The following is a 25,648-nucleotide window of genomic DNA, read 5'->3' as shown; positions in this document are numbered from 1 at the left end:
TAACCAAGTGTGCAGAAGTTCCACTCAGCTGTTTTCACAATTTTCCTCCACTCATTCAGGTGTGCAGAGAATTGCACATAACGTAACTCTTTATTTGTTTTCATCAGCCCTTTCGGTAAAAGTTCTCAATATACTGTAAGAGCTCCAATGCTTTGGAAACAGAAACTGCTGTGTAGTTAAATGAACAGCTGTCCTAATGAATCCGAATCTGAAATCTGAAAACAAAAGCTCGTGTCACGGATCGCATCGTTTAAATGTAAAAGTCGGTGCAGCGTGCTCGACACCGATGCGCACAAGCATCCTGCATTTTCCCCAAATCTGCTGTCAGCAACCACTGCAAAATATTTACACGTAAACCCAGTGTGCTTTGTACTTGAATGCATGTGGGAGCATCGACACACACTCGCCGACAGAAAACAACCCACATCCACCTCATATACGTAAACCACAGACACGGGCATGCAAACCCACACACACGTAGTAACTAAGCCTGAGAAATTCTTAGCTTGCTTTTGAATGTGGAAAAAACTTGTTGCAGATCTCAGGTCAGCAGGTGAAGGGTGAGACTACAATCCGAGCAAATATTTGTGCAGGAACGTGTAAGACAGTTCAATACCAGCGTGTGTCCTCCTCAGACTTGGACACAGTTCTGCTCTCCGTCCAGATTAAACAATAAATCTCAAAGTGGCTTTTGTTGCTTTTCTCCTGTTTATTGTTGTACCAGTTCAGCAGTGAAACATAGTCGAGACATTGGAGCATATGGTTACTTAGCCGGCTCTCAATAAATAGACCTTTTAAATATGACAGATTGTATTACAGCAGAAAAATATAAACCTGAAAATGTCGAGCACACAGAACAAGATGCTTCATACAAAGATCCCACTCTCTTCCCCCCCGTCTCTCTGACAGCTCAGCTGATTGTTGTTACAAAATAAATGTGTCATGCTTCTGAGGCAGAGCGCCGTGTGCCGTATTTGAACTCAATGCTAATGCCAAAAGTAGTTTTCTTTTCATTTCTTCAGAGTTTGTGTGCACTCATACTGACAAAGGAAGTAGGCAGCTTTACATAAAGGAAGAAAAAAAACACAAATCCAAGTGACAGAAAATAAATACACTTGCTTTGTTTTTGAAAAAACAAAATATTTACATGGTATTGTACATAGAAGAAAAATACAGATTCACCCTCCCTCGCTCAGTAAAAGTATAAACTACAATAATTAGAATAATTACTGAAATAAACAAAAGATTGTTGGGTGTGAATGAATATACATTACAATCACTGTTTTAAATGCATCGTATACACAGTAGAAAGCACAAACATGAGTGTGTGTGTTTATCTGTTCATCTGAGAATGACAGAGAGTCTTCCAAAAAAAAAAAAAAAAAAAAAAGCACATAGTATATTTTGTAACCAACTCTCAACATGTTTAAATTACAGCAAGGGGGAAGCCCTTTTTTTCCCAAGAGTGTGTGCGTACGCATGTGTCCATGCGAGGATGGTGATGGTCTAGTGGCAGCCACAAGCTCTGACCACCATGTTGCGGTATTTCTTGAGAATGACGTTCGAGCTGTCGTCGAAGTAGAGCACAGAGATGGCATTGAGCTGCGTGGGGGCGCAGCAGGGTTTAGGAACTGTCTCTGGGTTAATGAAATGAACCTGGGAAGAGGAGGAGGAAAAGAAGTTGTGAAGAAGAAGAAAAAAAAAAAGGTATTTGCGTGGATACTGCTGAAAATGATGCCCTTTTTGGATAATTAAACACAGTTGTTCCAACAGTGGCTACATTGTCTTGACATTTGATGAGATGATTAGACTCTTAACATGACTGCTGCATTTTTTCCTCTCGTTCTATGGTTACTCACAAGTGTTTGCACAATGGCATGGTTTGTGGCGTTCATGTAGGAGTTCAACGGGAAGGCACACTCTCCCTCGCAATAGTATGCTGCATATCCTTCTGGAGCAATGATCCAGTCCTGAGAGTGGAGGAGAAATTCAGGTTTGTTTGGCTATACTGTTTTGATATGTTGGATATTTTCACCCTTTGTTTCTATAAAAGGCATACAGGAGTTTAATGTGTTTTCTGTTACCCTTCAGTATTGTCTTCATATCGCCTAATTATGCCATATCTTATACTATGTGTTGGGAGAACACAAATAAAGCAGTAACTTCATCTAACAAAGGTATTTCTGGGCTTTTATTGTGTCACTGATCAAGATTCTGGGATAGGAGCAGCAAACAGCAGTGTCTGGTTTAGGTTTCTGTTGGGCCAAGCAATTCTGGCGACCGAAGAAAGAGGAATGGTTTCCGTACCTGCCACCCCAAGTCTCTGAAACTGACGTAGAGCTCATGCTTCTTGCATGCCTGCTTCTGATCAGTACTGCTGTTTTCTATAGAACAGGAAGAAAAATAGAGAGAGTTTATACTTCAGCACAAGTGCTTTTATCCTTCTCAGCTAGACGAGTAACTATTTTCTGTCGTCAGACCCCAATTAGGCAGCAATGATAAAGAGCAGACCTAAACACGCCACCATGTTCTCATGCAAAACATCAACACTTGTACAACGACTAAAAGAAACCACCTCCATCTAGAGCAGCAGTTTGGTTAATTGACTTAAATGAATGGGCTATGCTGCACAGAGGTCACTGTGCCGGGCTTTGAGTTTCCACTGGATGAAGCAGATGTGCACGCAGAGTAGCCAAGCCACATTTTCACAACTCTTGAATTTATTTATTCTCTCTCCTCTTTCTCCCGCTTATTTCAACATGTGTTTTTTTTCCTTTTTACTCGGTCCATGTGTTGAAAAGAATAGTCTGTTTTCGATCAAATGCTATCTCTCGCTTCTCCGGGTGACCTCTGGGGCTCTGCGGTGCATTAGTTCCTGAAAGCGGTTCACATTGGAAATGATGATGAGCGACTGGTTCTCATCATCTAGTTAAAGACCACTGCTATTCAGAGTTCTAAACAGGCCCATTTAGCCCATGTGTCGTGGCCCGGGTTGCCCCACAGCAAGCTGCAGATGTGTTCTTCCATAAAAGCCCGTGCTGCCTTACCTCCATGCAGGGAACTTGGCCCCAAGTACTCTGTAATGCTTGTGTAAATAAACAAAGACAGCAGAGGCATATTTGAAGCTCGGGCATTACAGTCTAATGTTTCAGTGCTTCACATAAACACAGCCCTCTCACACCTTCAAAACAAAGGCCTTGAATATTCATCGCAGGAAAAGGGATGTACTTTTGCATGAGTGCAATGAGTGCTGCATGAGTTGGCCCTTTTATTATGAAACTGTAGAGTACCAGTTATTTATTTCCCATTCCATGAATTCTTCACTAAGGATACAAAAGACAAATGGATCCGGGGGTTATCCCAACACGCCAGAGTAAATCATAGCTGAATGTTTATAAAACACAAACACATTTTGTGTTTACCTGCAACATTGGCCACTCTAAGCGCCTCTTGGCTTTTTGCCCCTTTCGAGCGGTTGGGGTTACGCTGTTTGCCCCCTCCTGTAGCTGAGCGGATGCTTCGCAGGTGCACCTCAGTGGCTTTGAAGAAGGCCACCATGAAGGGCTGTTTATTCTGAGGCCCACTGCGACCAACCAGGCCTGCCGTACGAGGACTGATACTCTCTCCTGTAGGGGGTGACAGAGAGGACAGTGCAACAGGTGTTCAGACAGATCAGTGTGCAAACAAGAAAAGCTGAATTTAAATGAATATGTCCCTTCTTAGTGTGGCTGTTTTTAAGTTTTTATTTTGCATATAAACTGCTCTTACTGAAACCACTTTCGCTGCATTTGGTTTTACACATGTGACTTTCTTCTCTGAATTCCTCTCCCTTCTCCACCTCTGAAATAGCAAGAACAAACGCAGCGCTGAACATCAAAGCCTCCCTTCTTGTGTTTGCGTGGGTGTGTTTGTGCTTGCGGGTGTACAAGCACTCCAGTAGTGTCTATCTGGTTCCCGCATGGAAGAATGTGTGTCTGATCACTGTTCAGTGCTAAATCAAGGCTTCTGGTCGCTGCTGGCGACGAGAAGTCGCAGGAACCTGTCTGTACACGCTCATCCATAACCCTTCATACCTGATCCAACACACAAACACACACTCATAGATATGGTCTCACCAGCACACCCACTGCACGCCTCGAAGGCTACATAGTGTCTGTTTTCCTCGCCTAACATGTAACATCCTGCCGTCCTTTGATGGATGATATTCTCAAACACTCCCTGCTGACTGTTTGTTGATAAAGTTTTTCGCTGACAAACATTTAAGGCTCTCGATGACAAACTCCTGCTGAGATGTTATCCTTTGGTTAGCACACTGTATTTTCCGCATGTCTGCTAATGATGCTGAGGGTATGGCGGATGATAGTGGTGATGAATGATGAGAAGCAGGGTTTGATTTATCTTTCCACGCACAAGGAAGAAATCATCTGACTGTAACCTTTACAGCGATGATTGAGGCCTTTGTCTGTTGCAATACAATGCCGACCTTCATTTGAGTTCAACATCTAACGTTAATCATCTGCACAGCACTGTGATTCATGCTGTTTATTCACGCAAGCTTGTTATTTTGTAACGTTTACCCTTAAATATAGCTGAAACTCTTTTGCATTAGAAGCCTGTATTCTGAAGACATTTTAAGGTGCACCCTCTTCTGCTGTAGTAGTTCATCTGCTTCAAGGTTTGATGTGTTTATGTGTTCAGAGCTGTTCTTCTGCATACTTTGGTTGTATTGAGCTGTTATTTACTGTTACCTTTGACATCTGACATAAAAAAGGTATTTTCTCATTCTCTGTAAACTGTAGAGGTGGTTGTGCGGAAAATTCCAGCAGCTCAAAGGTTTCTGAAACACTCACAGCAGCCTGTCTGGCACAAATGACGTGCCATTTTCAAAGTCACTTAAATCACCTTACTTCTCCCTTCTGATACTTGATTTGAATTTCCATTGACCCATGGAAATTCTGATACGTGCCTAAATGCACTGAGTTGCTGCCATGTGGTTGGCTAAGTAGACATTTGCATTAATGACCAAATACATGAAAATGTGAACGTACATCTTATCCTTGCAAATCTTACAGTGTGCATATACAGAGTCTAGTATCTTTTTTTTTTTTATTGGCTAGCCTCTGTACCTTTGTTCATGTCCTTTTCTGTAGCAATTTGTGAGTAACAGCTATTAATTTCTGTGGAAAACACATTACACAAGTACACTAGCTCAGTTACCTGGCACATACCCATCAGACAGTAAATATAGTTAACAATCAAAATATTTTTTCCTGCCCATTTGTTTTTTTTATGGGCACACCCGTGGACCACTTAAAGTGGTCCTGATATGTGTCAGAACAGGCACGTATCAGGACTGATGGCTTCCACTGAACCGAATCTCTTTCTTTATGTTAAATCAGTGACCCTTGAACTCATTTTTCTTTCTAGAAAATTAAAACAGATAAACTATTCTTTCCGAACTCCGCTTTTTCACTCCATTTTTTGGTGACTGATAATGATTTGTGTCACAGTTCATACTATTGGGAGTTTTTTGTTCTTCCTCAGTCACCTCAGGACTTTACAGTAAAACTCTGAGTTGAGATTCTGACTCAGGAAAACGAATTCATGACATCCTGTGAACGTCTTGAAAAAACCCTTCGACCGCTGTGTAGTTTCTCAGTCATAGCCAAGCACTGAAGTCTCCTTACCAGTAATGACTGGGTCAGTATGACACAAAAGTTCAATATTAGCTCTTTGCGCAATTTTGAGTTTCACAGTGAACAGAACAGGACTTCCGGGGAATGATCCAAATGTAGCAGGAGCACTGGAAGCAGTCCACAAGTGCACAAGGAAAAAGCTGCCAAATTTAAAGCTGGACAGGTTTTTGCTCTTTATGGGCCAAGTCACTAAACATTTTGATCACACTCTGTGTATTTCTGTGACATTCATTGCCCTGACCATTTGTGCTCTCCAGAGCCAGCTGTAGACCCAGATTTCTGCCAGGGTTCAGGACCCAGTGGTTACTGGTGGCTGTTACATCAAACACCAACCAGCCCTCCTCCGCTGCCCAGATCACTCTCGAGTCCAGCAGAAATAGGTCTGACTCCCTGAAAGGGACAAGAAAACTCATTTAAAATTAGGCGTTGACTTGCACTATTTTTTTAAAGGTAGAGACAAGGTGACAGCGTGTGCAGCTAAGTGACCAAAGCAGAGCTGTTGAGGGGAGAGAGGGAGTGTGACAGAGTTAACCAAAGAGAGAGATGAAGCAAGACAGAGAGTAAGGCATGGGAGGCGGGGAGGGCTCCAGCTGGTGAGGCCCAGGGGAACACTTCATTTTCTTAATTGACAATAATGGCTTTATAAACGACGGGTCCTTTCATACACTACACACGGTCCATCACTGGCTGGAATTTTGTGGGAGAGCCAAAAAGCCAAAGAGAGAAAGGGAGCAAAAAGTACAGCTGTGAGAGAGGACAAGAATGTGTGAAAAGAGAAACAGTGCATATTCAAGTCGGTCCTATTGTTCAACAGTAAACTCTGACCCTTTCTGCCCTTTCACCATTGGAGACTAAAATCCCTTGTTCTTCATGTGGCCATTCATGTATCCCGACCTATTTTCTGACTGGGAAGATAGTGTGTCACAGAGCTCTGGTTCATTCATGTACCTGGGCCTGTCTTTGGCAAAGGGATAAATGACGGTGTTGTTCCCTTTGGATAATAGAAACCTTTAGGAGGGGCTGAAGATAGCTGGATATGGGCCATTCCAGGGTTACATGTATAACTACTGGTAGGTGTATCAAAGCCTTCAAGATAAGTTGTTAAAACTTATACTAATTCATTTATAAATTTTAGGTCATTTTACATGTCTCAATAGAAAAAGCATAGATCTATGACATAAAATTATTGATGACTAGACTTCCTTGAATTTATTGAATTTGTTTTCAGGTTCTGGGCCTACCCCTCTGTTAAGCTGTTACTTACTGGGACATTTGTATAAGACAGGGCAATAGTTCTTGCTATTTGTATTTTTTTTTCCAGATCAGTCAAAGTGTTTGCTACAGGAAACATACATTACAACAAAAGGAAGCATTTCTTACTGATAAATAACTTCAGACTAAAAGTCTGTTCTTGGGAAGATGAGCGATTTGAACTAAATATTAACATATCATGATGCCATGTCGTTTTTTTCCACTGGCAAGGACCCCACCCCAGTTATGATGAGACAATGACAGAGAATAGCAGTAAAGCCTGGGTAGGTAACCCTTGTATGGACTAGGAGGTGAGAACTAATAAAAAGAAAAGAAAAGGTGAGGCAAGGAAACAAGAATATACTAGCATGTAGGGAGAAGACGCTTATAAATGTACAACCAGCAGGTTAGTAAGTGAGGTGTGGTCCAGCCCCTGAAATTGTCTTTTCAGCAACCAACTAATCTTTTGAAACACATAACCATGAACCAATGCTCACCTGTCTGAGTGTTCCTCCAACACCTGGTAGATGCTGATACGGAAGGTCTCATTATCATGCCGTTCATGGATGAAGTCTTTATATATACGGAATTCGGCAGCAGTGACTGCCTCACCCTCAGGGATTCGTGATAGATCGAATTTGAACTCTCGATGATGCCGCCGCACCGGTAGGAATTCTTTATCGTGCTCCACTGCAAAACATAAACATAAAAAAAAATGTGAAAAATGTATCTTTAAAGAGGTTCTATGTATTCAAAGAATGTTTCCCATTCACATGAGTTATGTTGCATTCTCCCCTTTAGCAGTGATACTAAATTTTTACAGGCAGACACAAAGAGCTAATGTGACTTTTTTATGAAACTTAAAAGCTTTTCGTGTGGTATTGAGTTGCATCTTCCAGGGAAACAAAACATATGCTTGCAAAGTAGGAAGACAACAAATGTCTTTTACGCTCAGACTTTCTACAATTCATTTTTCCTAAACCATCCATCATCCTCAGTTATTAGCAAGGAGATGACATAGCTTGTCACACTCTGGGTCAGCCCCAAATTAAACACATCTATAGCTATTCAATACACATGTTGGCTTATGATTGAAACATTCATGAGAACTAGCACTAAAAGCAATGCATCTGGCACACACTGAGCCGTGATAGAGAGATGCGGGCGGACTCTGACAGCTTTATGAGCCTCTTTCTTCCCCCTCTCTTCCCTTCATAGCCCCAGAGAGTCATCCAGTCTGCCCTTCATCTGGTTCTCATGAGTTGGAGCTTGATGTTCGGTGTACCCCTTCCCCACCCCTTGTTCTCTCTCATCCTCACATCCCAGCTTTCCAACCCCTCCTGTACCTCCCTGACCTTGCTCATCTCATGTCCCAGCAGGAAATCCCAGGGGTCAGTGCCTTTCTTATCTCATCATCTCCTGAGGCACCCGCCACTTTTGTCTTTATTAGCTGATAGACAGGTTCCCCACCCATATAAGTATGCATGCATATACACACAAATATAAAATATGCACTCAAATGTACAAAAAGAAATCAAAGGAAATAAATATACATTATTGAGTCAGGCTCAGGTGATATTGAAACTTTAAAAAAAAATTTATTATTTTTTGCTTGTGTTTAATTTAAATGAAAGAGGAGGGTCACAGGAAATGTCAGTGGATCGCCATAGTTATAGGATTTGTCCTCATCTGTCGAGATATAAAATGGGATTGTGGGTGAAATGACACTTTCTTCTGATGACTTATGTGTTAGATAAATTTCCAACAGCTCATATGTGTTGTTATAGGCTTCAACAGACCCTCTTTAAGTACATTACTTCATTACATTTTGGAGAAATTGATTTGTAGAACACAGGTATCCCCTTGGTCAGTCACCTATAGTTAACAAAAGTTCAAATATAGGGTTAGGATTAAGTTTCTCACAAGAACTTTAGGCAGCTATTCCAGCCAACAAAGCAGAAAGGTGCCCAAAATCTTATGCAAGTCACAAGTATGTTGGAAACATACACAAGTAGATAGATAGATAGATAGATAGATAGATAGATAGATAGATAGATAGTGTTGGGGAGTAACGGAGTACATGTACCACCGTCAGTGTTGGGAAGGTTATTTTAAAATGTATTCCATTACAGAATACAGAATACATGCCCCAAAATGTATTCTGTAACGTATTCCGTTACGTTACTCAATGAGAGTAACGTATTCTGAATACTTTGGATTACTTAATATATTATCATGCTGTTTACAACTACATGAATGTACTATTGCTGTGATTTATTACTGTTACTGAAGGTCTGCTGCTCCGAACCGTAGTAAAGGACCTCTGGCTAATACGGTGGGTTCTGTGTCGGGCTCGTAGCCGAAAACTAGCTTTACTTTGTTGTCTGGGTCAACTTTGCCAGCGAGAGACAGAGAGAGGCGTTGAAAGGCTGCTCCAACGGAACTTATTGTTTTTGGAGGAAAACACGAACACAGTGTACAGTCGAGTCTTAATAGCTTACTTACAACTGGGCTCGTCAGGCACTCTTCTTGGCTGCAGTGGTTATTATTATATTTACATGCTTCCAGCTCCCGTTTTTGCTCGATGACAGCTCATACTTTTCCTTTTTCTCCCTCCCTCGCTCACAGACACATAACGTGTATGGCAGTCCATTCTCCCTGCAGCACGGACTACACTGCCTATGATGCTACATTCTTTAGAGCTATACCTGTAGCATTCTGCCTATTAGCTTAGCACAACAACAACAAAAAGGCCTCTCTCACCCAGGAAACGCAGAGAGAGAGCGTCACCCTGTAACCATGGCAACTGTAACGCTGCCACCTGGAACAACAGAACGTAGCTGTCAAACAAAACCCAAACAGGCCTGACCCGCCACCAGTGTTGGGAAGGTTACTTTTAAAATGTATTCCATTACAGAATACAGAATACATGCCCGAAAATGTATTCTGTAACGTATTCCGTTACGTTACTCAATGAGAGTAACATATTCTGAATACTTTGGATTACTTAATATATTATCATGCTGTTTACAACTACATGAATGTACTATTGCTGTGATTTATTACTGTTACTGAAGGTCCGCGGCTCCGAACCGTAGTAAAGGGACCTCTGGCTAACTTAATAGCTTACTTACAACTGGGCTCGTCAGGCACTCTTCTTGGCTGCAGTGGTTATTATTATATTTAGCTTCCAGCTCCCGTTTTTGCTCGATGACAGTTCATACTTTTCCTTTTTCTCCCTCCCTCGCTCACAGACACATAACGGGTATGACAGTCCATTCTCCCTGCAGCACCCGACTACACTGCCTATGATGCTACATTCTTTAGAGCTATACCGGTAGCATTCTGCCTATTAGCTTAGCACAACAACAACAAAAAGGCCTCTCTCACCCAGGAAACACGCAGAGAGTGAGCGTCACCCTGTAACCATGGCAACCGTAACGCTGCCACCTGGAACAACAGAACGTAGCTGTCAAACAAAACCCAAACAGGCCTGACCCGCCACAATATGAAACAGGGAAGTAATCCATTTATTTAAACAAAGTAACTGTATTCTAAATACCACCTTTTAAAACGGTAACTGTAACGAAATACAGTTACTCATATTTAGTATTTTAAATACGTAACGGCGGTACATGTATTCAGTTACTCCCCAACACTGACCGCCGTTATGTATTTAAAATACAAAATATGAGTAACCGTATTCCGTTACAGTTACCGTTTAAAAAGGTGGTATTCAGAATACAGTTACTTTGTTGAAATAAAGGGATTACACAGCGGTCTTTTCCTGTTTCATATGTTAGGCTATGCTCTCTCTATTTTTGGTAATTCCACACTGGCGGAAACCCAAACAAAACACGCAATAAGAGGCTCAAATGCCCGTGTCTCAATCTCGCGTCTCATAATGACGTGAAGAAATGTTTTTAAAAATGATTTAACATGAAGGCAATAGGCAGAGTGTTACAGGCATCGCCCTAAAGAATGTAGCCTTATGGGCAGTGTAGTCCATGCTGCAGGGAGAATTGACTGCTATACCCATTATGTGTCTGTGAGCGAGGGAGGGAGAAAAAGGAGAAAAGTACGAGCTGTCACCGACCAGAAACGGGAGATGGAAGCTTGTAAATATAATAATAACCACTGCAGCCAAAAAGAGTGCCTGACAAGCCCAGTTGTAAGTAAGCTATTAGGACTCGACTGTACACTGTGTTCGTGTTTTCCTTCGAAACAATAAGTTCCGTTGAAGCAGCCTTTCAGCGCCTCTCTCTCTGTCTCTCGCTAGCAAAGTTGACCCACACAACAAAGTAAAGCTAGTTTTTGGCTACGAGCCAGACACGGAACCCGACGTATTAGTCAGAGGTCCGTTTACCTCGGTTCAGAGCCACGGACCTGTTTTATATACACGCGGAATAGTTTTCTATACGAGATCGCTGCAAAAAAGTGCAGCCTTACCTAATACCTGATTGTTACTCATTTTATATTAAGATTTAAACATCCAGTTGGTATTGGTATGGCGAGTAACCCTCAATAAATCACACAGCAATAGTACATTCATGTAGTTGTAAAAAGCATGACAATATTAAGTAATCCAAAGTATTCAGAATACGTTACTCTCATTGAGTAACGTAACGGAATACGTTATAAAATACATTTGGGGCATGTATTCTGTAATCTGTAGTGGAATACATTTTAAAAGTAACCTTCCCAACACTGTAGATAGATAGATAATACAAGTACAAGGATCTCTTTCCTACATCCCCTTTCATTTCTATCTTTATTAAACCCTGTTGCTGAAGGACAACGTACAATGGCAGCACTGTGAGATGATTCGGTATAAGAAAGGATCTAATTACTCTTCAGTGAGGGGCAGCTTTAGGCTCCCATTGTTCTCCATCTATGGGCACACACTGAACTGGTTTCAAAAGCTGTACAGCTTTTTAAATTCAAGGTTTTGTGGATTTCACCACATGCTTTTATCAATTCAACACCAGTGGATCTAAGCATTGCCACTTGTTTATTATCTCTTCTCATCAGAGCCTTCATTGAGCTCCCAATGAGCTCCCTGAAGTCAAACATCACAACATTATACTGTGTTTTGACAATACATGCATGCATACAACCTTACTTATACCTCTCCACCTGCAGGTCACCTCAAGCTCAGACTCTACTGCACACTGGATAACAGCACAGCACATTTTGGCCTCTGACCACTTAAAGCACAGTCTGTCTGTTTGGGGCCTTTCTTGCATGCATATGCTGTAAAAGAATTTAAAATTTATGATCATTTGAGGTTCAAAGACTCCTAGGTAACTCTAAAGAAGTGTGAAAAAGAAATATATATTCTCCTTCATGTTCCTACATCACTATCATGTATCATCTTCCAGGACCTTCTAGGACACATCCCCACACAACAGGACATGCCCGCAATATTATGAGGAATGCAACAAGTAAGGACTACCACTTTAATGTTATTATTCCAGGAAACAATTACTTCTTGTTACTAATTTACCCTGGTACCTTCTCACACAATTTTAGAGCCTGCTTATTCTTCTACTGTCCCAGGGAACCCTCCCTCCTCTGTAGCCCAGTGCAGGTGCAGTCCCTCTGGGGAGAAAGCCAGACCTGTTCTTGAGCCCCCCCTGAGCAGCCGCCCCGCCCCTTTACTGTAAAAGCTCTTTATCTTTGCTTATGAGAGCAGTTGGATGCTGCTGCTGTAAAACTCCCACACTAAATATTTTCCTCTCACATCAAATGTCCACTCTTCAGTGCTGGTATTTGTGTAATTTGTGTAAAAAAATATAACGCAGCGTACAGTGTGCAGCTAAGGCCTCTGCCATAATTCTTCCATTTTCTCTCTTTTAATTCTCTCCAAAGGAAGCAGTCGTCAGATGAGGGGACAAGGCACAGTTAAAGCCAAGTGAGTGCATTTATGACTTCCTCTGGGAGGAAGTGAGTAGCCTTCACCCCACCTGTGTCGCAAAAACACACACCACAAACATGGCGAACACACCCTCTGATGCCATGTGAACCCTTCATTCAGAGTTTTCAACGTCCAAATCAGTCGGAGTCCTTAACACGGACACACACACACACACACAAACAGAAAAATAGTCCATTCCACACGCACAACTATCACAAAGTATTGCCTGTGAAGTGAACAGTCTTGTGCGTCACAGCACGGTAACACAATCATTATGGGTTTTTGTAATCCATAATTAGAGACGCAACAACACACAAATGCAAAGAGGCAAGCACACACACACAAGCGCACAAGCACTTACTCTTACACAGCGAGCTGCTTTTATTATTTGGTCTTAAGACGTCTGATTGCTTTTTCTAAAAACGCTGATGATGCATGGTTATCCCATATCATTTAACAAGAAACAAGAGCAGGCCACACACGTGCACAGCAGCACACATCACAGATAGGGACAGTGAGTCCTCCATCCTCTCAGTTTACCATGCACCTGGCAGCCAGAAGGTTTTTCATGAACACTGTATTAGCATCTTAGCCCGTGCTAAGCCAAAATCGCAATTCTTTCTCGAGAGAAGAATCAAGTGTAAAAAAGGATCATTCTGAACACATTTTTCGAATGATCAAAAAAACAAAAAAAAAATCCAACATGTCTTTGTGTTAAAACAGATATTGTGTGTATAGACATAGATTCCTATAACACTTTTTGGGATAGATTTACATGCCCCCCCACCACCACCACCTCACAAGAAAAGGACAATATGTTATTTCAGCACTTTGTATAAAGCCACGGCTTTAATGTCACATACACCTTTCTGGTTGCATAAATAAATCAAACTGAAATAGTCCCCAGAAAGTGCACTTACTCACTAATTTACTTGTGTTAGACTAACATTTGAGTAAATTACTGCTCTGTGAAATCATAGGGCTCGAGGACTTTTATCCATTAGAAAAGAAGGATTTAAAAAAGCCCGCTCACATTTAAAACCTACATATTTAATAACAGCAAAAACAGACACGACCACTGTTGATTTACACTTCAATAAATTTTTTAACCATAAAATAACAATTTCAAAATGAGTAACTGGCACATTAACACATGTCAAAGAGAGTGACTCCCCTTTTCATTTCCACTCTGGCCTCAAATGCATTACGTAACTTTGCCTGATTGGACACAGTTTTTCCACAAGAAGCATGCTGCTTAATGCTCAAAGGCACTATGTCACAAACCACCAAATATGAGCTTTGTGACAGCTTGAAGAAGACCAAAGAGGACGCTGACCAAGAACTCTAAGCAGGAAGGGGGGGAGTCTTGTGCAAGAGGCAGGACAAGAGTAAATCTTTGACTTTCTTTAAGTCTGAATAGTGAGAGCTTAGCACTGATGTCAACCTGGCACTCATGCAACTGAATTAGGAAGTAATATTAACTGGCTTACTAGGAGTATTTATTGACCATTAAAAATCGGTAACCCACATATGTCCATTAATAAGTCAAAGATTAATACACAAAAGTTACTTTTCAACACAAATAAAGAGTTTAGCCTTGTCTGATTGTTAGTAGGATTACTCAAATATAATAAATACATTTGCATGGAATTTGTTTTGCCAAAGATTTGGCAAAAAATTTGGCAGTGATTGAATTTCATTCAGATCCTTTTTTTGTTTGTTTGTTTTGTTGTTTGCAAAACAGGACATGTTGCATCATATTTCAACAAATAGTACATATGAAACTGAAGAAAATGTGGGAAATACCGTCTTGTTTTTGTTCTCAAGAAAGTATTATAAACTAATCTGGATCCAGATACATCTCTGGATCCGGGTACCGATCTCATGCATGATGTGGAGGGAGTTTTCAGCCTGGGTGCAAATATGTACTCTCTCTTGTTATTATCATATTATGGAGATGAACAGTATTACACAGGTCTAGAGTGTATGTTGTCCTTCCTTCTCTGTACTTGTGTCCCATTCTTTATGCTTATATATGAATAGCTGGGTTCTTCTCTTGCTTTTGTGGGAACTAAACCCGATAGATCACGGGACATATAAGCAGCAGCAGTAATATTCTACAAAGTGAATAAATACCAAGCCAATGAAAAATTATATTAATTTTTAAGTGTTCTAGTGCTGCTAATCAGCACCAGATGTGATACATCTCACTAAACAGATGTGAAAAGAACTAAACGAACAAATCTTTCTCTCATCGTGGAGATGGAGAAGTACCACACAGACCTGCACTTGCATGTACATATTCCTCTGTGTTGCCTCGATGACTTGATATGGCACCACCGGGCCCTGCACCATTCATGCCCCTCTGTCTGTTCCCATAGGAGCTGCCACAGTTCCTTCTCCACATATTGTGTGTTAAGAGCAAGATAATGGAGACCAGAGACGGGAATGAATGACTAACTGGTGAATTCGTTTAGACATATAAGAGGCTCTGGCTTGCAGACAACACTGTGTCACACACTTGTGCGCTCAGAAGCAGTTGTGTCACGCTATAGTCACACCAGAGGCACGCAGCTCTAGTTTTATAGCTAGCAGCCAAGTCAGGTAATAGCAAGTGAAGAACTCTAATATTTCTTTTTTAAATACACACTCATATCTCACATTCATTCCCTCCCCACCCTTCTCTCTATTGCTCCTTGCATTCCTCTTCACAGTGGGCTGCCCGTGGTGCTGAGGCTAATACAGATGTTTCCCGCTGTCTGCAGGCCAAAGCAGCTGTGCAGAGAAACTTTATCTTTTCGGCGTCTAACAAGTCCCCTTAACTAAACCTCCACCATCACGTCTGGCCCAGTTTTTAGTATGTCCTACACACAGGGCCATATGATACCAAATTTCCCTGTCTATTCTCCTGAATCAACAGTATTGATTATCACCACTGGCCTCCTAGTATTAATGAACTTGTTGTTTTATGGTCCCAGAGGTGCTGCGTGGTATTTAGTCTCCAAACTCCTACTCTGCCCCTCATCTCCAGAGGTTTAGGCCTCTGTGCTCCCAGACATAAAACATTTCAACACTTTCTCAAGTTCTTTTGTATGTTTTTCTACTCCCCATCTCTCTTTCACACACATCCACACACTTTCTCTGAATGCAAACCATAGCATTCCCTTCCTCTTCCCTTAATTTCTCCATGCTTTTCTATTAAACACAGCAGAGAGAAGCAGAGAGATTTCCACCTTTCATCTATTCTTGAGTTGCTGAATTTGTTTGTCGCTGTCTTTCTTTATTACAGCTTCTTCCCCAGCTGTGTTTGAGGAGGCTTCTCACATGGGGGCCAGAATAAAGTCTGGCCTACAAAGTATGCGTTGAAGGCCAGTCTTTCCTGTTTGCATGCAGCCTGTCCTTGACACTGTGACTGTAACACATCTTTCTTCCTCCTCTAGATTTATGTAATCGCTTCTGTGTACACTCCCAGTGAATGAAAAAGCACATGCATATTTATCTACTTTCATGTGTACAAGTGTGGAGAGCAACGTATGCTCACTTTCCTGCTCAGAAGGAATGTTTCTGGAGCTAATTAGTGTTATTGAGTGCACGTTTTATTGCCTTCTGCTGGACAGGGAGTGAGCAGAAGCAAAGGAATGTAATAGCTAGTACAGATAGCCCGGCCTTCCTCTCAGGTAGTTTCTCTTAATGTACTCCACAATTTGATATATTGCACCAAGGTCTAGTGTGTAAATAAATACCACAAATGGAGACAATTTATCTCTTTTCTCATAAGCTTCCAATAGCTTCACAGAGTACACAGCTGACAAGATCAAGGAAGATTATGTTTTTTTTCCCAATGTCTTATCTAAGAAATTCACCTGTTGAATCCAGGAGTCTGAAATGATATCTGGATGTACATAACAGAACCTCTGTGCATTTGGCCAGGCTAAGGCACTCGCTGAGAGAGATGATGAAACAATCTGCGGGTGGGACGATGTGGCGAGTGGTCAAAAAGCCCAGATGTACTAAGCAGCGGGCGTTCTAGCTCTGCCTCAATGATAGACGGACCTCCTTCGTTGCCAGGAATGCTGCACTCATTTTAGTGTTTCTAATAATTTTACTCTCCTTCCTTGCATATTTCTTTTGTCCATATGTGGCTCTAATTCTGCAGTAACTGAAATCATTTGCTTTTTGGCTAAAACCCCAATATGCATATTTAAATGCAAAAACCTAATCCACTGAATAAAAAATATTTCCACACATTTTCCTACTTTTCTATCGTCTGGGTTACTTTGGCCTTGCCTTATCAGTGCGCAGCAGCATCTGCACTCCCCTGCACTTCCATGACAGCAGGTACCAAACAGTGAAGCTAAGAGGGCAGATGGGGCGAGAGCAAAGTCAAAGATCCTGGGACCAATAGCTCTGTTGATGCAAAAACAAATGCACCGCTCTTTGCATGGCACTGAGGCACTGACAGGGCAGAGGGGAGAGAAAGAAAAGGAATGAAATGAAAGAAGAAACATGAGGATAAAGGTGGATCGCAAATAGATGCCACACATTTCATTCCTTATTGTCTTTCCTTGTGTGAACATCTTGTGCTTGTGAATTTTCATGTTGGAGCCGTGACGGGAGTGCGTACTCAAACACTATTTTAGAGCCACCTACCCTGCCCAGTCACCAGCTGCATTGTGTAATGTGTGTTAGTTCTCCTAGCGGAAGATTGCGTTAGCAGAAGCCCATAATACTGACCAGATTCCTCACCAGGCTCCGACAGCCAAATCAAAGCTTGTAAAAGCCAAGCAACAACTGTACGCAAGTGGTTTTATGATAAGTGCTGAAACATTGTGCCTGTGAAGCATGGAACATGAACTGGCTGTCACAGGTTTCTATTTCTTCAGGCAAGCGGCTGAGTTTCCCTTGAGTTTCCCTACAGCTATTTTATTTATTTCAAGAAGGAATGGGCTGTGATTCCACCACATAAACAACAAGCTGATAAAAACAGGGTGTCAATGTGGCCATCGCACGTGCGTAATACACTGCACTGTGATGCAGGAGACAATTTTAAGAAGTTTCTCCTTCTGCCAACGTGAGTATTGTATGTGAATTTTCCTGAGGTCTATAATAAGGGGTGGCTTGGCTGGATGAGGAGGGTGTGGCTCCTGTGGTCACAAAATTAGAGAACATAAAAACAGGGGGATGAGGGGAAGAGTGGGTGAGTGGGGGAAACTGAATGGCTGCAATTCCACATCTCTGAGTTGTTTTATCCTATAGTTAATCCCTACAGTTTATCCCTGTCTTCCAGCACATTATATCAAAATAAAGACTGCTGTAGATTTAGGATGTGGCTGCTTTATAGTCACAGTCACCTTTCAATAATATCGAATTGCCTTTGACAAGGGAGCTGATGCAAGTGGCAGGTTCTTCAGATTCACTCCTTAGTTAATGAGTAGTTGAAAAATGAACTGTGATTTGATGTAGTGAGCAACATAAAAAGATTTCAGTTAACCTCTATCATACATCATACAGAAAAAAATCTCAATATAGGGTATTTCAAAGATAAATTGAAGGAATCTTTTTTTTTAAAACTGGATTTGTTTGCTGTCTCATCTTTATTTTGATAAAAAGATCAATATTACATCCATGGCAGAGCTAAATTAGCTTTGTACAAAGATTTGAAGCACAGAGCAGCATCTAGCCTGGCTACATCAAAATCTAACTACAAGCATCTCTGAAGTTCACCAGCTGTTTTATTCATACAAAAACAGAAATGTAAAAATGACAGCTTTAGGTTTTTAAGGAGGAGTTGTGTCAGATAGAGGATGACAGTATACAGTAAGCTACTGGAGCAATGAAGAAATAGCTTGGCAAATAAACCTCGGCAAAATGTTGCTTTTACACTTCACTGTTTTCATTAATTAAACAAACAGGGTGTAATTAGTGTCTCAGCTGCCCTGCTGCTTCATGTTTCACAGCGAGCTATTGATCTTTTTACCCAACAGCCCACTACAAAGTGATAAAGCGTGTTCACCGAACAGCCAAATTATTGCTTTAAAACAAAACCATCTGCATGGCTCTATACCAGCAGAAGCAAGTGAGACTGACTGTACCAAGAAAGTCCCAAAAATTTTATTCTGGTGGAATTGGGTTACAACGTTTTCAGTGAGAGAACTCTTTCGTCACTCATCCAAGTGACTTCTTCAGCCTCTTTGGAGACTGACTTTATCACTTTGTAGTGCTTCGGCTTTTTGGGATTGTCTTACCTGGATGATTGAGCATGCATCAAGTTACCGAGAAAGTCTTTACAGTCAGTGTTTCTTCGAGGTTCTCACATATTCTGTATAAATCTCTGATTCGTGATGCCCAGTGAAGCATGAGGTAGAACCCAGAAGTAAGGTTTATGGGTGCAGAGGGCAAACATGTTTTATGGCTGCAGTGAGAGAAAGAGGTCAGCAAAGCTGCTGTTAGTATAATCTCAAACCTCTCCATGGCCTTCAAGCAAAAGACGTCTGGTTTGACCACAAGTCTTAAATGTAAAGACTCTTCTTCCTGTGGTTACTGTTTCTTCTTGTGCACAGGCTCAAAGGCATGTGTTCGTGACCGTGCACACACTCCTGCTGTGGCAAGTTAATGATCGTTAAGTGTGAGTAAGTTATAGCATGAAACTTTGCTGACCCTTTCCCAGAGAGCCAGTGCTGTCAGACCCTACAGCAGTATAAATGCATCACGCAGGCATGATGTCATCAGTAGCTGCCAGTGGGCAGGATGTTTCCTAAAGTGGTAATCGCCCTACTGTGGATAGTCACTCTGTACCCAAGAGATCAAACTCTCTTTGCTCTTTATAGGATAAACATCTTGAGCAAGCTACACTTCCCTTGCACTCCACTTTTCATCACCAGTCTCCTTTTAGCATACGGAAAGTATGACTTACTTGTTCCCGGTTCTGTGTTTAAAACACTGTTAGAGTGAGAGCAACCGAAAAATAAAGAAAAAGACAGATCATTACAGGGCATCAGTCAATTTGTATAATTTAGTGCAGTGTTCCAGTCTTGTTTGTTCAGCCCCTTTTGACTGACTACGCATATCTGGTTTTAGGTACCAGGTGTGTTATTAGAGTTAATGAGCTCTATGGGGATCTAAAGGAGGTGCAAATAGTGGTAGTTAACTCTAGGGAGAGTGGTGGCGGGGTGAGATACCCCCTGCAGAGTAGCGGAAGCGCGCAAACCAGGACTCAGGGGTGTGAGGGTGCCGAACAGACACTTGGGCTAATGCGAGTCGTCAGATCTGTCCGCTGCCGCTCCGAAGCCTGAGGTGTCGCAGAAGTGTCTCAGATTCACAGGACCGGCATGAGAGAGCAAGAGAAGGTAGAGGAAAACAAAATGCGATCAGAGAAAGGGAGGCCCTACAGGCAGACACAAAAAAGGGCTATAGGAACTTTTACCGCAACTTCAACTGTAAAATGGTAACAGCGCCATCTGTGGCTTCAAGTAGTAATTAAAGGATTATGGCCCGTTAATAGTGTGGAGCTCAAGGGCATCGGTACATAACCTATTAAATGTGAAACAAAAAATCCTATTTCAGTGAATAAAAACCACAAAATTTACTGTGAACTGCAAGAGGGGACTAAGTAATAATATTGTTCTTTAGCTTAAACCAAGCTTACTTCAACAAACAATTTTTTTTTAAACAAACTGCCAACTCTACAGTGTTGGACCTTACACAGCCAGCTGAAAACATCCCACAGACGAACAAGTTGACAACTTTGCAAACACTGCCACAATTAATAAGAATTATCTGTAAAGCCACAGTTTGATAGGGCGTTCAGGCCTTTGTGGTTATCTAAAAACTTTAAAGGGATATAACGTGAGAACAACAAAATGTGAATTTGTAACTTTGATTACCCTCTTCAGTTGGACTTAATAGGCATGAAGCTGGGTGCCACAGGCAGGGTAGGACATTCAGGAACTAAAATCAGACATGCCAGAACTTTAAGAATTGCTGGCAATTAGAAAAACAAAGGATAAAATTGGTCTTAACTTGGAGTAATAACATGACACTACCATATCATAGCCTTATGAACTTGCTTAATGTAGCTTCCACTAAATGATTGCCTTAGTGTAGCACTGTGATTGACTCACAGCCCCATAAGAATACATTAATCCGTGATTGCATGAGAACAGGAAAAATAAGGACGCTGTGACTAACACACCTCATGAAAACATCTTGCAGTAATAGACTATGCCCTCACCTCCCTCTTCACACACACACACACACACACACACACACGTACGCACACACAGAGCACAGGTGACGATGTTGCTTCTCTTTAAGTCATCCAGGATGCAAATAGCAGACAGCCAAGTCATGGCCCTTTCCTGTGGTTGGGAATGTGTAAATAGGCATTTCAGGTAAAATTCATTATTGTTACTTAGCTATGACAGCAGTGTGAGTGTGCTAATTTTCTGGTGTGCTACATGTACATGAGCGGCACACACCCAGGACCTGGGTGAGCTGCACTCCATGCAGCAGTATGCATTCTGAATGCATGCTGTAAGTCATTTACACAGCTGGCCTTTTAAACTGAAGTGACTCAGAGAGAGGACTTCCCTGGCCTGAGGTCTGTCCCAAAGCCCACACCCACCCTAGCTGGCTGCATTGGTCTCTGCATATACTCAAACAAGCTGAAGTGTATCAGCTCTGTTGAGTGGCAATTAGTAAGGAAGAGCGAGAGCTAGAACAATTATTTTACATTCTACATAATATGGACTATTCTAGTGGCTCAGGGATCTTTGATTTTGATGGCAATTCTAAAATCAGATCCATTTTCACATATTTGACCTTAAATTTAAATGCAAACAGTGCATGAAAACAGACCTTTCAGGAAGCAGCGCCCAGGGTACAAAGTCTGACTAATGTACCTTGGCTCAGTAGCTATGGAGACATGCAGTTTTGAGGGACAATTTTTAAATAAAAGCTACACTCATTTTGCTCTCAGACAACCTAAATAAGAAAACAAAAACCACAACGAGCAAATGTGGAAAGGAAGGAATTTGAAGAGGAAATAGTCAATCCATTTGAAAGCCATCACTTTCTTCTCGGTGAATTCCCTCTCCCTCCCTCCCTCTCGTGTAAAGGGTAACGAAATTGCATATTATCTGCTGTTTTGAATAAAGCCACCAGGATGTCTATTTGATGGTATCACGTGAGAGTACGGAACCAGCCTAACAATAGACCCTACTGATAGATCTAACACGTGGCAGATTAAATCACGAATGCGCTGTTTATATCCAAATGAGTGTCATTTGAGGGAACACTAAATATGTGCTGTGAGGAAGACTCAACCTGAGCAGATGCCATTAGTGATTACATTAGCCACAAGATTTCAAGAGGGCAGTGTGACTTTGTTTTTGTTAACATAGGAAATAAAAAAGTTCTCCCTAGCTGATGTAAGCCATCTTGCAAAAGTTTTTTGCTAAAAAGATGTTTGCAAAATAGACAGACCAACTTTATCACTCTGCCAAAGGCTCCCTTCTCTCTCTCTCCCCCCCCCCCCCCCCCCCCTTCTCGCCATCTTAGTGCCGTCTTGGCCCTTGACTTTGCGAGGCCCTTGACTTGTGTCTTGAGTCTCTGTGGTCAGATCCATCTGTGTCACAGCCTGTCAAAAATAGTCACAATGCAGCAGCTCCCACAGTAATTACACAGTGCAGTGGAGGAGCCAGTGTCACCTCCCTCTCTCTTGCCAAGACACTCCAACAATGAGCTTTCCAGGATTGAATGTAAATGTCTCCCTGCTTGCAGAAAGTCAAGAAAAAAAATCTATTGGCTGACAAAAACCGTAACCACGCGTATGCCTACTACAGATTTGATTTATTTCTATGTCTGTCTGGTACCAGATTGATATGTAAAAGCTACTCTTCTGGAACCTAAATGGAGCTGTTGCTGTGACTACATAATTTGTTAAGTAAATTGAATTATAATGATGCTTTTATCAATCCATAAATCTGATACCACATGCTAATGTTTTGATTATTTACACTTAACAACCTCTGACTGTTGCTGGCAGCAATAAAAAGTCAATAAACATATTTGATTAGATAAGCACATTGGGCCAGAAAACAACTTTCAACAAAGCAGTTTTATTGATGTTAAGTATGTTCTATGCGATTGTTATTCACTTTGTGAACAGCTGAATCTAATTAAACCACACTGTGACTACACTAACATCACTGGCTGGCATTATTTGTGATGTGAGGGATGTCTCCAGATTAGAGTTAAGGGAGGACCCAGTGCACTTTGAACTCATTCTGCTGTTGACTTACTCATTCTTTAGATAACACGTGGCTGACAAGTTAGCTGCTGGCTGGTCCATCATCCACAGAACAGCACCTGAACATTAGCTGGTTGCACAGCTGTTTAACAGAGAAGGACACTGGAATGTGCCACTCCTGGTATTAGCTAGATAACTGCAGTATGTAAACGTGGTTATTGTGCTGGTCTCCTTTGTGTGGACACAGGTGTACCATCAGAAAAATACTTGTGCTGTTTCTTTACGTGAAGCGCTGTAAGAAGATAAAATACCACCACAGTCATTCTGCTCTTCCACCTTTGACACTTACATATCATATGACTAAAAGCCTGATTTGTCCCAAAAACAATGTGTAAGGTGTATCAAGCAGAGTGCAATATTAAAAGTGCTAAATCTCCTTGTTAAAAAAAGAACACCGACGCGAATTAACATGTGAAACTTCTCAACACTTATAATCGTCAAGCCAAAGATATGTGTCCTTAAAAAAGCTTTTTTTCAAAGTCCTTGCTATGTGCTTGATAATTAATAGATAAAGACAGCCATACTAGTACTACATTTTAATAATCAAATAAAAGACCTGGGTTATTATGACGCGCATAACAACGATTACATTGATAATATTTCAACGTGTTTATTATTCTCCACCGTCTTGTTTTTCTGGGAGGGGATTTATATAAAACTGAATTTGATGGGCGACTTAAGAAAATAAAGTGCCTACCTAAATTCACAAAGCTCATGACCATGTCTGCATCGTTTAAGAAGTTGTTGTCTTGCAGGCTGGCTATCGGTGGACCTTGTGTGGTGAAGACGGGTTTGTAAGGATAGGAGTATCTGTCCTCGTCTCCGTCTGTAGACATGGCGTTGTATAAGTCCAGCATGAACATCGGGGCAGCATTGTGTTTTCCATGGAGGTGGGGTCGCGGCCGGTGCGGCAGCCCCAAGATCGACAGGATCTCCCGCTGCATCTCTCTGCGCTCCTGGCTCTTCAGCCGACGGTGGATGAAACTGGAGTGAAACTCGTTGTCCAACGTAAAGTTCGTAAATGCGGTGTTTGCCAGGACGCAGTAGCTCCAAACCAAGAGCAAAACGGGAGCACGCTTATCCAAAATCTGTGCCATAATGCTCGCAGTGCGTAATTGCGCCCAATTCGGATCACTGAAACTCTAAAAAAAAAAAAATGGTTAGTAAACTTTTAGCAGCAGGCACTCTGTGTTTAATATCCAAAATCAGTTACGGTCCCTCATGTTGAGGGACGTGCTGCCGAGTGAAACATCAACTTCACTTCAAAGTCCTTTTATTGACTGCTTTCCTGGACGCGTGGACCTCATGCGCAACCTGTGGTCAAGCTCTACCAGCTGTAGTGCAGCCTGCAACTGCAGAGAGGAGGCTGCAAGCAGACAGGTTTCACTAGGAGAGACGAGAACAAGTTTTGAGGAGGCGCTGTTTGCAAAGAGGAGTAGAGGGAGAGAGAGAGAGAGAGAGGGAGGGAGAGAGAGAGAGAGAGAGAGCGAGAGAGAGAATGTTGTGGTTGCCTTATTGAGCAGAGCTAGCCCGGCTTTGTTGCCAGTTGGAGAACGCCTTGAGGCTACATGTGCAAATAAGAAAAGGATTAGGACTGGATTTGTATTATGACGCTTCAGTTTATTATACACCACATTTCGTCAATGCTTTCCACATTTCCTAGTACCTGTAGGCTCGTGATAATTCACTAACGACTGATGTTAAGACAGCCACAACAGACCGTTCATGGTGAGTGTACATATGGAAGGCTGATTTCATATCAGAGAGTTCTTATTTGACTTTGCAAGTGAGTACTTCAGTACTGTAGGAGAGGTCGCAACATGTAGTTGCAGTCCTGCCATTACAATAGTTAATTGGCTGATCCGCAGGTGCACTCTCTGAATGCCTTGGGTCATGTGGCTCTGAGACTCTAAAGCCTGTTATCTTTTCATGTCAAAGAGGCTGTACTGCAGCCCCACAACTGCCATTTCACGCTGCATTTCTGAAGATATCCTAGTTTTCCATCCCCAAAGCTAGAGCAGGAAGTTTGTGACAAAAGCAGCAGTGCACAGGGCTCAGACTGCAAAGGAGGGGTGCAGATGTTCGGCAGCTGCTTCATTCCTCCATCTGCCCCCCTGGCACCAGCACCTCTTAAACACCACACTTTAATACCTGACCCTCATGTGCGCTTTGCTCTCACTGACACAGGCGGAGGGACTTCAGATGGCCCGAGAATGACTGCTTTATCTAGAGAATTCTCACTGCACAGAGAGAGGAGTTTCAAAGGGTCTTCAGGCTACAGCTTGCCAGGTGATTTTTATGACAATAAAATTAGACTTCAATGGCACAGCAAGAGAGGCTGCCAGACAGCTTAAGCTATGATTGCAAACAGAGGAAAGGGAGGAAAGGAGGTAGAGCATGTCTTGGGGTCTTAGCTCACCTTCCTGCCCATTTAATGTGGTTGTTCTTGTCTTCAAAGGCGTTCCACTGCTCTTT

At 41.9% G+C, this 25,648-nt stretch overlaps 1 protein-coding gene across 1 annotated transcript; it reads right to left on the bottom strand.

Moving 5' to 3' along the window:
• Window positions 1–689: 689 nt before the first annotated feature.
• On the bottom strand, window positions 690–24,565 carry bmp7b (bone morphogenetic protein 7b). Its single transcript, XM_006796476.3, has 7 exons — window positions 23,871–24,565; window positions 7,445–7,637; window positions 5,938–6,086; window positions 3,423–3,626; window positions 2,308–2,384; window positions 1,860–1,970; window positions 690–1,656 (listed from the first exon to the last, which is right to left on the bottom strand). The coding sequence occupies exons 1-7, from the start codon at window positions 24,268–24,270 to the stop codon at window positions 1,507–1,509; spliced, it is 1,284 nt and encodes a 427-aa protein (XP_006796539.2). The 5' UTR covers window positions 24,271–24,565; the 3' UTR covers window positions 690–1,506.
• Between the last annotated feature and the right edge of the window lie 1,083 nt (window positions 24,566–25,648).

This window comes from Neolamprologus brichardi, chromosome 20, assembly GCF_056152115.1.
Source record: "Neolamprologus brichardi isolate AB-2024 chromosome 20, ASM5615211v1, whole genome shotgun sequence".
NCBI lineage: Eukaryota > Metazoa > Chordata > Actinopteri > Cichliformes > Cichlidae > Neolamprologus > Neolamprologus brichardi.
This window is presented reverse-complemented; position numbering and strand designations above follow the sequence as displayed.

Bases quoted from the DNA above. Each gene is read 5' to 3' on its own strand.
- bmp7b (XM_006796476.3), bottom strand. From the start codon at position 24,270: ATGGCACAGATTTTGGATAAGCGTGCTCCCGTTTTGCTCTTGGTTTGG. The intron at 2,385-3,422 runs GTAAACACAAAA...CCTGTTCTATAG, and splicing joins TAGAGTGGCCAATGTTGCAG to AAAACAGCAGTACTGATCAG. The intron at 1,971-2,307 runs GTACGGAAACCA...CTCCACTCTCAG, and splicing joins TCAGAGACTTGGGGTGGCAG to GACTGGATCATTGCTCCAGA.